The 14,549-nt window shown below is 44.7% G+C and overlaps 1 protein-coding gene across 18 annotated transcripts in view; it reads left to right on the forward strand.

Annotated features, from left to right (window-relative positions):
• The first annotated feature begins 217 nt into the window (after nucleotides 1-217).
• ABI3BP (ABI family member 3 binding protein) overlaps nucleotides 218-14,549 on the forward strand; it is a 1,784,442-nt gene continuing 1,770,110 nt past the window's right edge. For 8 of the 18 annotated variants that reach the window (XM_086934494.1, XM_086934490.1, XM_086934497.1 and 5 more), the window contains exon 1: nucleotides 223-682. In XM_086934494.1, the coding sequence (XP_086790620.1) occupies nucleotides 505-682 (178 nt within the window). In that variant the 5' untranslated portion in view covers nucleotides 223-504. Of the gene's footprint in view, nucleotides 683-14,549 lie in introns of all 18 variants that reach the window. The other 10 variants (XM_086934492.1, XM_086934496.1, XM_086934498.1 and 7 more) reach the window with 4 other exon arrangements.

A 14,549-nucleotide genomic window follows, 5' to 3' on the forward strand; every position in this document is an offset into this window, starting at 1 on the left:
TATGGTACTTCTGCGCCTGTTATCCGTTTAAGGTGTATATGTACTGAAAAATTACAGCAAAAGATTCTTCTAATCAGTCAGTGGGGGTTCTTGGTAAGGTAAGGCGTGGCACTTGGCGTGAGATGTTTACAAGTTCTCGTCACTCTGTTTGAAGTCGAGTAAATCGCATTACCTCTCTGTGCCTTTCTTCGCTCAGCTGCAGTCGAGTAATGCTGAAAGGCATAAAGCAGAGCAAATATAATTTGCCTTCGGATAGCTTCCAGACTCCTGCGCCGGTTCTAATGGGGAACTGGCGTGGTTTCTTTTTAAACTGAAAGAAGGCAGTGCAAAGCAGTACTTTCCCTCCGGAGCGACGGACACTGCGGGATGATGCCAACCCGGCCGCGCGCTGGGGTTGATCGGATGATAGCCCTGCTATGCTAATGAGAGCTTGTCAGGGACAGGTTGTTACGTCACGCGGTCTCCTCCCTCCGAAAGTTTGCTCATGTGAAAGTTGTTGGCTGTATGACTGGGAGAGCAGCTCACTGCACTGCAGCTGCAGTACCTCGTGTGAGATATTCAGCATCACCCAGTGACTACCGGCTTGTGATTGTAGCCATGATTCCAAGACTGCTCTGCCTACTTTTCTGTTGGGATGTTGCAGTACACGTGGGACGTGCACAGAAATTGCCAATGCCTGGAGGCAAGTAGCACTTCAATTCTATTATCTTTGATACTGCTTGTTTGATGACAGAACGCTAGCTAGCAGCATGCAAAAAAATGTGATGCTATGGGCAAACGATTCCGTGTGAAATCAGTTACATTTAAAATTAGATGAACGTGCAGCAATAGCGTGACATTTTTTTGGGGCCCCCCACGGGGCATTGCGTAGGAACGCAATGCCCGTGCAGGGCAAAATAGATATAACGTTCTTGCACAGGAAACGATTTATAATAAACGTATGAGTGAGAAATAAACTGGATGAGCTGCATGGAGGCTGCATCGGGGTTTCTGGCCGTAAGAGGCTTTGCGTGCACAGGTCAGGCACAGACTAGTTATCTGGCCGAGGAGGCGCTGGACAGCTCAGGCAGTGCCCCGCCGGTCGGTGCAGCGCCGGTGCTCACCGGTGCAGCGCTCGAAACTTTCTTGTTTTCTATTGATTTCCTTCTGTTGTCACGCAACGGCTTGCGAGCTCAGATTAAATCGCGCCAGTGCCAGAGTTTGACAGGAGGTTTGCAGGGCACGAAGAGTGCTGGCATTTCACTGCTGCAAGAACAGCTGTAGAGTAAAATTAAAATGGCATTTGTGAAAACGCGCCCACGGCATCTTTTTTTAATTCTGCTGTACTTTCCTTTTATACATTATTGTCACCTGGGGAGTTAAAAGGCGGTCGTTCATACCGTTGTTTATTGGGCGCCGCAGCCTTTGATTTAGAAATTGATTCTAAAGTTAGATCATTTGGGGTGGTATTGAAGAGTGGCATTCTGTTCCATATGGCTATGCGTGTGCTGGGCTCAGAGGGCAGTGCATGCTGTTGAGGACTTATTTCGGTTTGATCTGTGAACGGACTTGTTTGTGCGCCTGTCCCGTCGAGTTGACCCGAGCGTACAGATGTGAATAAAGCTGATGTGTTTTAGATGCGGTTCTTTAGATCGCCTCTTGTTGCTGATATGGGGGGGGGGGGGGGGGGGGGGGCATACGGGCACGCAGCATACCTGTACGTTTTGCGATTTCTCTCTTTCAGGCACCACTGTCTGTGACATCACAGAGCAATTCGCTGCTGGCTTTAGTGTTTCTGCCTGGGTGAGTGAGGGAGGGAAGGGGATTTACCTATTCCTATTCCGCTGACCATCGTAAAGGGCGAGGTGCTTTACAACTGGTTTGCGTGCCTAATGTAATACTTATATAGGAAAATGTATAATCCGAATGTAGATGCATGTATTGACAAACATGATTCTCCTATTTGTTGGATTAAATGCAATAACAGACTGCAAATACACAATTCCACACAGAATGAAAGAGTGCAGAGGCTGCCTCAGGTGAACAAGGGTTCCTTTTCTTATTAGTGTATGCCTTCACTGTGGGTGAAGTTAGTCAAATGTTGGTCATGTTATCAGAATTACAGGGTTGCATTAATCTACATGCACCTTTTTTTAAATTGCTGTGAAGATGTACCTTGCTTTTGACTGCACGAATTTGACGTTTGCATCTGCACCCGTCCTCTAAGGACTGTGAAAGTCCCCCGGCATGCCCTTCTGGTGACAGAAAATGTCTTTGCAAACTAGAGAAACATGTAAAAGTTGAACATGCCCTTTGCCCAGACAAGTCCTTAACATGTTGTCATGTGTTTCCTGCTGCATGATCATTAGAATGATTGGTGGGGTGTTAGTCCAACGTCTGCGTGTGCTTGGCAGTGTTGCTTGATACTAAAGGTACTGTGATTACGCAGTCATGTTTCCAGATGCCAATACATACAGTAAGTAGTTCCACGTTTCTGTCCAAATTTATCCACGTCGTATGTGACACTATCAGTCAATGATGGCCTTTCAGCAAATGGTACCCTGCATTCTGTAACATGTGGTAGGAGCACAGGCATGTACGCCTCGGCATGAAAAGTATGTGAAAAAGCAAGGGCTGGCTCATGGTGCCTGGTTTGATGAGGCCACTTGGTATCAATTCTACTTGGATCTAAAGAAGAGACTTACCTGGTCTTGAGAATCAGTACACTGCGGTATCTTCGGATTCAGCTCAGCATATGAGTGAGTCAGCAGTGAGGTACCCGAGTGAAAGCCTTGTCTTATGGTTAGAAAATGGTTCATGATGCTGCATTGGCAAAGATGAGGCTCTTGTTTATCGTTACATTGGAGAACCAAGTGTGCTACCTGTATGTTTCTCTGTAAGCACCGCTGGAGACCGAGGCATTGCTGGTATGTGCATGCAAACACCATCCAACATGACAATGTGCATGTGAGGGCTTCATGTGGCATAAGATTAACCCCGCCCTGCAGCATAGAGCTAGAGTGTTACTGTGAGCAAACTGCTAGACCGCATTTCATTCTGAACCCAGACAGCCAAACCATGAGTCCGCCCAAGCCCCCAGATGGGTTCCACTTGACGGACACGCTCATATTAGTAAAAGGTAGCCATGGCGGTTTTACTGTCCCTTCTGGGCAGTGCTAGAACTTTCATCCACCGTACCCCGATAATTAAATGTGATCCCTGCGAACCTTTTGAGGGCTGGCCCCAGATGTATGGTTCAGAAGTTTAGGCTTGCTGTTGATCTGAAGGAAGAAAGAGTGTAGGTGCTGGCTGTGCCCAGGCAACGCATGTATTTCTGCCTCTGGAGAATGAGTGGGATTCCTAGGCTGTCCTCATCCCAGCTACATTCTGACTTTAGTTGAATGCAAGCTGTTTTAAAGCTTTGTTTATGTGTTGGCTCTGAGCTAAAAAAAGATATCATTAGTGGCTTAAATGGACTATTTTCCATACATGAACTTCTCTTGCGAGTGCTTGGCAGGGAAACGTATACTGTGCTTTTACTGTATTCATTTTCTGAGAAGTGTATGTGGTTTTCATCACTGAACGACTTGTAACATACGTGAAACCACTGACCTAGGTAAACAATGAAGAAACCCCACGTTCTGCTGAACTACACAACGCTAAAGTGCTTACTTTCGAGACTTCCCCAAAGTTAGACGTTGTATGAATACGCAGATCATGCTGCCAAATTCTAATTTGGCTGCATCCTTTTTTTCATAATCTGCTAAGCATCTGCTATGAGCACAAACAGTACAGACGTACGTCACACTCACTAGGACTTGGGAGACACCTTGCTTCTGAGAAAAAAAGACTTCCAAGTGTCAGTTGGATCCTCTGTCTAAGCCGTGCGACTAGGCAGGTCTATCGTATTACTTATAACCGGGAGCTACTAGTTTCCAGACTTGAAATGTCCTTAGTCTTCAAAGAAGCCTCATTGAATGGGTAGAGAAATTCAGAATGCGAGAACAATGTTCCATTATTTATGACAAAGTCAATGCAATGCTTTAACTTCCAACAGACGTTGCCACTTGTAGAGTCTGTTTCCATTTGACAACTAAGAACAGGGAGACAATCAAACCTGGACCATGTTGTAGCATCAGAGATGCAGCCACGTGGCAAGAGCTGCTGACCTCTGAACCGAGGAACCAGGCTTGAATTCCGGCCTCGGCTCAACTCCCTATGATTCTGGGTAAATTATTTAATCTCAGTGTGTCTAAGAATAGTGCTCTGATGCACTCGGTACAAGTTCATGCTATATAAAACTCCAACAGGTAGCACACAAATATTCAGAGTTAGGCATATCTATGGCATTACCATATTCACAATGGTCCTTAATATTTATTACCATGTTAACAAAAGTTCTTCATGTTTATGGACATGTTTACAAACCTTAGGCTGAAGGAAAACATCTTGAAGTACGACTTCACTCATTAAACAAAAATTCCCTACAACAATCAGCACATACTACTTCCATTAAAGTTTGTGACACTATGCACAGAACAATAATACCAACCTGAAAAAATATTTCATTTAGTATAAAGGGATCTCCAAACTTTTCTGTAGTGAGAACTACTTCTGCTCAAGGAAAGTCCTTCCGAGCTACTAGCATATTCCATCAATATAAAATACTGATAATATGTATCAACATTATACTATGACCACCCTAAGCAGGGTTATCAGTAGTGGCCACCCAAGGTTACCAGCAGAAATTCCAGGAAAACATTTATCATTATTAAATGCCTCCACCCGAGTAATGAAGTAACATTCAAATCATCACACATGTCTTGTGGCACAAAGGTCATAAAGACAGCAGTAAGTCTCCCCGACTCAAATTGAATTTTCATTCAGCTAGAAACCACACACAGCCTAATTTTCACTGTGCTGTATCCATACTCTGCTTTCATCAGCTCTCGCGTAGATCATGCTCTCAACTCAGGTCCTGCAGTCACACGCTTTGGTGGGTCAGCACCAGTTACGGCTGCTAATATTCTTTAATGTCACACGTGTCAGATGTACTGTGACTGATAGAGCAGGGCGTATAATGTTGTCATTCTGCTTGGTATTTAGATTTAAAGTGGATAAAGATGGCCATGGGGCAGACACCATAAGCCCACACAGTATGTGTTTGGGTGTTGTCATGAAGCCCTGCCATTAGTTTGGCTGGCTGCAACTCTTAAGGGTCTTGAAACTACCAGCGCTGCCGTCTTTAATATGCACAGACTCTCTGAGATTGGTTTGGTTTCACCTCTAAAAGCTACTTTAAGGGTGCTGGTGAGCTACTAGTAGCTCCAGAGCTACTTGATGGAGACCCCACTCTAAAACTACATCATCATGGTAAGTATATTATTATTACTTTCCAAACAATTTTAACTACTTCATTCATCTAATATGCTTACCTATCCTTACCTTGCAATGTAGCGATTAGGTAAATGTAATGAATGAAATATAATTGTCATGTGATACAATGCATATAATAAGTGTGGTATATCCCTATCAATTTCAACCAAACTACGAAAGAACTTCAGCCTGCCTGATAAATCAAAATCATTCATTTGAATTCTGAGTGCCTTACCCTAAACTCTAAAAAACCCACAGGATTGCTTAACACCAAGGGTTTTTTAGGGAAACACAATGCAAGAAAAGCTGAGCTGAATGAAACTCTGTTTCTGCTCCGCAACTAGGTATCCCTACATTCGCAGTCGCTCAAGTGCAGTGATGTGGACCCACTGCAGCAAGCTGCGACTTTACAAAGCACTTTAGTAAGGTTAAAAAATGATGGAAAATGGTGACCTAATTCACAAAGATTTTATCCATAAGTAGGTGTGGCCTACTCTTAAGTATGAAATAAAATCTTTGTGAATCGGCACAGTAAATGCGTCTCTGGGTTGGTAGCTATCATGTTATATCCATAGTGACCTCGAGCCCCCTGCTAAGGCCACTCCTCACTTCCCGCTAGACCCTCTTATGGACATGCAAGTGCATTGTGTGGGAGAGCAGACCAGCATCCAAGACAACAAATAGACCTGATATACTTCACAAAGCATTTTCTGTGAGGTGCTGTGTCTTACTTCCTACTTAGATGTGATTTAATAATGTATTTCCAAAAATAAGATACCCACCGAAAAAAGTTATGGTAATCAGACTTATAAAAGATACAAAGGGTGTCAGGTTTCTGCTACTCCATCCATCCTTCTTTCTTACTCTTTTTTTGGTCGACCGCAATCCTTCCCAGTTCACAGTACATTTTATGATAGCTCAATTGGAAAGTACATTCTCTACTGAAACCTGTGTAACCTGAGAGTACCTCCCTCTTCCATCATTCCCAAAGTCAATAAATCACAGACTTTTAGGTGTGGTAATAGTAGCACCTTTTATTTACAATGCTACATAATTCTCATGAGCAGTTGCAAGTAAAGAACTGTGTTATTAAAACACATAGTCACAGTACTGGCTTGGAAGGACGGCCACAAGCACACAGGGACCTGCATTCTAAAGATTTGTCGCTATCACCAACTCAAAACTGAATACAAAATGTTCCAGTAGCAGGTGCGTTAGACTGCAGCTGCAATCCTGGCCACCTTGTGGGATAGGGCCCTGACGTTGGAGAACTTGATCTGTTAGCAGGCCAGACTAAATGAGACTTTTGCTAATCGTGGTAATTTGGCCCAGCTCAATGCACTTTATTTCTCCTAATTGAGATCTGACGTTTAAGCTCCTCTAGGGCTAAGTACTCTATGATTCTCTGTTGAATGAGATTTAGAATGCAGAATGTCTCTCTGCTGATTTATGTTATATTGGCCTGTAAAAAGCTTTCTTATTGCCTAAACTGTCGAAACAAGTTCCCGGGACTTGGTCAAACTGTTGCACTTACAAATATTTTAATATGTGTGAGATAATGAGCTGCAGATCGCTGAGGGAGCTTGAGAGAGAAGATATACAATTGCAAAAATTATGATATTTGTAATTGTATTTATCAATGAAATAGGTAAAAGGCTATCTTTCTGTAATAATGTATTTCTTTGAAATAAAGAATTTGATCTGATCTGACTATTCTTTCCAGGACCTCTATCAGAGAAGGAATATACAGAATTAACTGTGAGTAATAGCGAATATTTTGGACCACAGGGGTAGATGCGTCATCAAATACACAACCGGACCAGAGCTTGAGATGGCTATGATATCACACGGAAGAGTAGGGTGAAAAACATCTGTTGCTCACTTTCTACCCAGCAATACCTTTATGTTATGAGACCCCCACACCATCTGCCCCACATCTGTGCAGGGACAGAAGAGTATTGGGAGAGCCAAACATTACATAATCTTCCAACCCTTTGAAGAACCGGAATAACCCACTTACTGGGTCTCTGCAGCGGGGGAACTGCAAAAGTCTTCCATACCCTTCATACGTAGTAAAAGGAGACACAGGAGCCTTCGTCTGCAGGAGGAACCCAGATTTATTCAAATAGCCCAGGCTATGGAACAGAGTCCCAAGCTCGTTAGAAACAAGACAGAGGAGGCTGCTGCTTTACTCCGCAGCTTACAAGCCTTTTATACTTTTTCATTCTAGTCTTTTGGCTGTTAGCCCATTGTTCAATCAGGGCAGTGTTTGCAGTTGATAACCAGATCCAGACGATGTTTGTAGTTGGTGACCTGGTCAAGGCTTGGTACTCAAAGCATTGTTCACTCAGTTTGATCAAAGCTCGGTCTTTCAGGTCATTGTTCAATCACCCTGATCAAGGCCCAGCAGTCAGACCATTGTCCAGATAACCTGATCATGGTGTCAAGGATGTTTACCAGGCTGGGAGCAGGAGATGGAAAACAAATCATTTACACAGGGCGTGAGTGTCTCATGGCTTTCTGTTGAACTGCAAAGAACAGGGGGGGTTGGGTGTGCGACAGTGCAAGATGGTTTTTGTCGTGTCAGTTAGAATTTTCCCAGGCATCAGCAGAAATGACCAGGTCGGTCGTGTTGAAGTGTTTGACATGAGATGGCAATGAAAAAACAATGGAGTCCCAATACAAATGATGCCGATCAGAAGAACACTTTTCCTCAGACCCTCCTTTTGCCATTGAGTGGCCAATACTTTAAGAAATGTCAATGTTCATAAGGCCATTGGTTTCTTGTTGGAGCATCATCATCATATTGGTGTTGTGAATGTTAGAGGGTGGAGGCTTGATGGTCTGGACACACATTGTACAAAGCACTGGCAGGCACTGAAAGCACAAACAGCAGGAGACCAGGACAGTTACTCCCAAGGAAAGGAAGATGAGGACCCTCCACCCCCACTGGGAAAGGAGGCCCCAGATCCAGCCTGTGAAGGACCAGTTGCCTTCATCCAGATGAATTCCAGAAGATAGGCGATGCAGACGTTGGATGGCATCGTACACTGTAGGTGCATTGTCTGGGATGTACACGCAGCAGCTGGAGCCGATCAAATTACACACACCACCACGATCAGCAAGGATGACGTCTAGGACCATGCGGTTCTGAAGCGTTATAAGGCGGTCGGCCTGTAGCTCTGCAGTGATGTTGGAGAGGGCACCAGCTGTTACTGTGATGGTGGCTTCAAGGACCCTGGTCAGTCCTCGTACAGCCCGACTGTTTGCCATGGGGCCCCAGAAAGAAAGGAAACCTTTAAAGAAGTCCACAGTTTCATGGCCTGCTGTATCCTCGGCTGATATTACGCCCCTAAGTGAGCGGCGCAGAGCGCCCTTCATTGACAGGTGGTAACCTCCATGGGTAGAATACGTTGGTGGAAGGAGGAAGGCCAGATAGCAGGTACCAGACCAGTTACGGGGAAGCCAAGAGAGTAGGCAGCAGTGCCACAGATGAAATAGGTGTTGGGGGATGCCACCTGCTTCGGGGGAGATGTAGAGTTTAAAGCTTTTGTGATATCACACGTACTAGTACCAACTTTCTTAGTCCATAGGCCTTGGATGCAGACACTGCCTTGCACATTTATGACATTCACAGTGTCTCGTTCATCAGGCAGTATCCTTCTTGTGCGGAATCTAGAAAATGTTCGTCGAGTGGTGGAGTTGAATACTACCATCTCACCAAGTTCATCTGGTGATAGTAGCGATGTGGATGAGCTGGTCGGGCAAACAGGAGCATTGGCATGGCCGGATCTATTCCGCCAGAAGTCATCCCTAAATGTTCCAAGGCAGAATTGGCAGTACCATTGACAGTGTAGGCATCCTGCATCAACATCCACCATGCAAGACAAGACCCAGAGATGGAAAAGGGATAGGGAAAGAATGGGACAGGGTTTATCATGGAATGCGGCATCCGTCCACAAACCCAGCAGTTGGAAGTGTTCATGATCAGCTGATGATGATGGAACATTTGGATGAAGGTGTTATTGAAGAATTCTGCACGGCAGGGTAATTCGTGGGCTGGTAGCGTGAAATACTGGTGTTCTGCGGGAGTCGGGGTAGGAGTTGGTGAGGTAACAGGATGGTAGATTAGTAACAGCCAACCAAGGATAGACAGGATGAGGGAGACAAACAGTGTCACCACGATGGCCATGAAGCATTTACTATGTCGGAGACTGACATATTGTTTCTGGATTCGGGTGTTTTGGACGGCAGCCATTGTGCTAAGCCAGGGACCTCTAGTGGCTGTCTGTGATTGGTGGTTGCTTCACTGGGCGCAGGTGCCAAGAGCCCTATGGCGTACCCTAGTCTGACACACCAGCACCGTTCTTAGCCGGGAGATCACAGCCCTACAGCCTATAGGCACTTGGCAAAGTCAAGGGCAATCCTTTCCTCGGGGGCGTAAGTTATATCAATCGGAAGTAGGGACTGTATGGTCGGGAAACAATTGTTCTTAATGTTGAACAGAGTTAAGGGAGGGTTCCATCCTTCCTTTCCCTATGCTGTCACTCTCTGCTTAGTAGATGTAGAATGCAGTCAGGCATCGCTGAATGGGACAAACGTCGGGACTGTTTCTGTTTCTGAGTCTCCTTGTCCTTCCCTCACCCACTGATCATAGGGGTGGGGCAGAGGCACAATCCTGCAGTGGGTCGAATGCACCCAATTCTTCCGACCTTCTACTTTCACGGCGGTGCGGGTGGCCAGTAACACCTGACGGGGCTGTGTCCAGCGGGGCTCGAGGCTCTTAGTCCGTTGAAAATTTCTTACTAATACCCAGTCACCAGGTTGGATAACGTGTCCTACGCCCTCGCTTTTGTCAGGTATGACCTCATGCACCTGGTGATAAAGAGTATGAAAGGTATTAGTTAGACTGTACAGATAATCAGTTAATACAGGGTATTCAACATCAGACAGTTTCCTAGGCCGCGGAACACCCCATACATTGGCAGGCCTCCCAAACACAATCTCATGGGGGATAGCCCTATCCTGGTGTGGGCGGTTGTTCTTGTGGACAATAGGGCCAAGGGCAGAGCATCAACCCAAGTGACACCTGTCTCAGCTACTATTTTGGTCATTTCAGTTTTTATGATGCCAGTGTACACCTCCACTAGACCTACTGAACGGGGGTGGTTAGCTGCATGAAATTTTAGATTAATACCCAATGCTGTACAGACATATTCCATAATTTGAGCCGCAAAGTGTGTCCCATTATCACTCCAGACCAAGCGGGGCAAACCAAATCGTTGGAGGTACTCTTTTAATAGCACTTTGGCAGTAGTGATAGCGGTGCAGTCTTTGATGGGGTAGGCCTCCACCCATCGGCTGAAGGTACAGACCATCACTAGGACATATTTCAAATTGTTACATCGGTCCATCTGGATGTAATCCATTTGGAGGACTTCAAAAGGGAAGGTAGGAGGAGAGAATCCTCCCTTTGAGTAACTGTGCCTGTTCCTGGGTTATACATTAGGCAAATCATGCATGTTTTAACCAGCTTTTCAGCATATGCTGGTATCTTAGAGTTGTACCATGTAGGTTCCAACAGTTAACATATCCCCTTTGCACTAATGTGAGCATGACCATGGCCCATCGTAACTACTGGTAGCACATGACTGTCAGGTAACATCTGTTGTCTTTCCATAGTCGTACAGACCCAGCAACCATGAATTCCCTCTTTTGCTAATTGCTCCTTCCACACCCTTAGTTCCTCAGGAGTAGTATGGGACTGAATATCAATCACACTCTGTACTGTGTTTTCAACCATGCCCTTGTCTGCCACCCACCTGGCGAGACCTCCTACATACATTCCTTCCCTTTCCCTAAGAGCTATTTCTCTGGCCGTCTGGTCAGCCAGGGCATTGCCTTTCCCAACATTATCTGTCACTTTCTTATGGGCGTTATATTTTATAATGGCCACCTTTCTGGGAAGTGTCAGGGAGAATAACATATTGTGAATTAGGGGGCCATGTTGAATCTTGGTCCCATGGGAAGTAAGGAAATTCCTTTCTTTCCATAACCTCCCGAAGTTGTGGGCCACCCCGAATGAATATTGGCTGTCAGTATAAATATTTATCGTCATCCCTTTGCTTAACTCACAGGCTCTAGTGAGGGCCACTAATTCTGCTGCTTGAGCAGAGCACTGCAGAATATGAGATGTTTCTACTACTTGCCCCAATGTCGTGAGGGCGTAGGCGACTGAGGTGTTACCATCTGTCCTTCTGAGACATGATCCATCCACATACAGTGTACCTTATGGTTCTGTTATCAGGGTATCCTGTAAATCAACCTGTCCCTTCGTCTCCTCTGTCCTTAATATGCAGTCATGCGGGTCTAAGCGGGCATCCTGGTAATCCAGTGGGAGTAATGTGGCGGGGTTTAGTACAGTGCATCTCTTGATGTTAATGTGGCTGTCAAAAAAGAGTGTCAGTTCATATCCTGTGAGTCGTGCGCTAGTGAGGTACTGTGTCTTGGTGTTATTAAGGAGGGTATCTACAGAATGGGGGACCGTCAGAGTCAGGGGGGAGTTCATGATGATCCCCGCACTCTGACGGACCATGAGGGAGGCCACAGCGGTCGCCCGTAGGCATCCTGGGAGAGCCCTTGCAACAGGATCTAAGGTGGCTGAAAAATAGGCACATGGCCGATGGTGACCTCCGAACATCTGGGTCAAGACAGGGCACGCACAGCCGTCTGTCTCATGTCCAAAAAGAAAAAATTGTTTGCTAAAATCAGGAGTACCGAGGACTGGAGCAGTACACAGAGCCCTCTTTAAATCTTGGAAGGCCTGCGCATGCTCTCTAGTCCATGGAAAGGAACTGTCTGATATGTCTTTAGTGGTGAGGGCAAGAAGAGGTTTGCCTCCAAAAAAGAGAGAGTTCCCCAGAATGACCAGAAAAGACTGGGTAATACAAATAGTAAACAATCTTTTTTTCTTTCTGTGTACTCAATTAGATACTACTTAATGACAACCCAATATATCAATGACCATCCTTGATTTAAGTAAACCATTCACATATTATAGCAATACACGTAGATATATGTACTTCTCTTTGATTTTATTTTTATAAAAACATAACTGTTAAAAACTCTCTTCATTGAAATAAATTAAAAACACATCAGTTTCCAATGTTGCTTGCAATACAGAAAGTTGTTGTATCTATCATCACATTCTTTTGCATACATTGGTCAAACAAATTTACATAATTGATTAAGTTCACAAAATATCAAAAACGATACACAAAAAAGCCCTTATGTCGATGCGTTTCGGTGTCTCTTTTGTATAAAAACATCTTCTTCAGGACAGAACAGTTAAAAACATCAAGTCTTCTTTCTAAAAATAAATACATACAATTAGTATCATGTACATCTACGTGTTCTCTAAACTCATTTAGACTATGTTTATCTATAGTGATGGTCATTGCGAATTCTTACATCGAGTGTTTGTTTGAAACTTCCACTCTTCAGATACTGGGCCTTCAATTATTTCTGGTCGTCTAATCAGGTACTCCTTAGTCGAGCCCTCGTCAGTTTCTAGAAATTAACATGGAAGAACAGGAGCCCGGTATTACTCTATTGCTCACTGCGTTTTCGTGATTTTCTTCACTAATTTTAATATGAATATGGGTGCTATGTGTGTCCTTTTTCTGGATTATGCTTTCCTATATTCCCCAAGGGCTCTTATTCCGATAGTTTTTTTTAAACAAATGACCTCCGTGTCTGTTTTAATTACCCTTCTTTATTTATTTGCATAGAAGTTATATATGCATTATGAGCCTTCATTTTCTAAGCATCGCCCACTCTTGATCGATGGCGTCCTTAGTATTAAGAAGATGTTTGACCATGGCCGAAAAATTGGGAATCCACTGTCCACTGTCTACAGTATGAGGTTAGGCCTATGCAGGCTCACACCTGCTTTTGTGTTTGTGGGGCCGTCATAGCATTGATAATGGCTACATGATCAGCGGTGAGCTGCCTTCCCTCTTTCAAGAGGAGATGACCTAAATAGGTCACCTTCTCCTGACAAAACTGAAGCTTTTTCAAAGAGACCTTGTGATTATGGAGGGCAAGGTGGCGTAACAAACAGAGAGTAGCTTCTTTACATGTTGGGGCAGAATTTGCAGCAATGAGGAGGTCATCTACATATTGTAATAGTGTGGAATTATCAGGGAGTTCCAAGGAATCTAGTTGACTTTTTAGGGCTTGACTATAGACACTGGGGCTCTTGGTAAAACCTTGAGGGGCGCAGCAGAATCTAAAGCACCGCCCACCAAGGGAGAAACCCCAAAAATGTCTGCTGTCAGGATGTACAGGAATGCTGAAAAAAGCATTCTTCAGGTCTATGACAGAAAAGTGTGTGGCGTCAGAAGGGACCATTATTAGAGGGCTGTAATGTCGAAGACAACAGGATATTGGGAGATTGTTATTTTGTTAAGGGCTCTCATGTCAATCACAAATCTATATATTTTAGGGGAGAGAGCATCTCCATTGGTCTTTTTAAGAACTGGAATAATGGGACTGTTACATATATTGCAACGTGTCTCCTCCACTACACTCTTGTCCATTAATTCAGATATTATTGTTAAAATGGCTAGTTCTCCTTCTGCGGGTAGTCGATACTGCCTGAGGCGGGGGAGAAGTGCATTTGGCTGGATGCGTACCACATGAGGGGATACATTGAGACACCCTACATCAGTGTCTGATGATGGCCAGAGGGAGGAAGGTTAAGACTGCAACTCCGGTGGGAGGGGGCCGGACAGATATATATAGGAAGCTGCGGTAGGAGAAATTGTTAGGGATACACCTTGGGGACTACATGATATGGTCGCATACAGAGCTTTCAGTAAACCCATGCCTAACAAGTTTTCACTGCAACCTTTAGTAAGGACCAAGGGAGCGTCAACATGTGCAGGGCCAATATCGAGAGGGAGGAGTTCAGAGACAGGGCTGGTCACAGGTGTTCCTGCAAAACCCACGTAGACATTCATATTGCCAGAAAAGGGTGCCTCCGGGACTGACAGACGTGCAATAGAAGACCTGGTGGCCTCAGTATCCAAAGGAAAATTCTGATTGTTCCCCACAACTGACATTTGAACATACGGGCCCCTTTGATCCACTGGAATTTGCACTCTGGTAACAGCCCTTTCCTGGCTGTCCTA

This window comes from Lissotriton vulgaris, chromosome 8, assembly GCF_964263255.1.
Source record: "Lissotriton vulgaris chromosome 8, aLisVul1.2, whole genome shotgun sequence".
NCBI lineage: Eukaryota > Metazoa > Chordata > Amphibia > Caudata > Salamandridae > Lissotriton > Lissotriton vulgaris.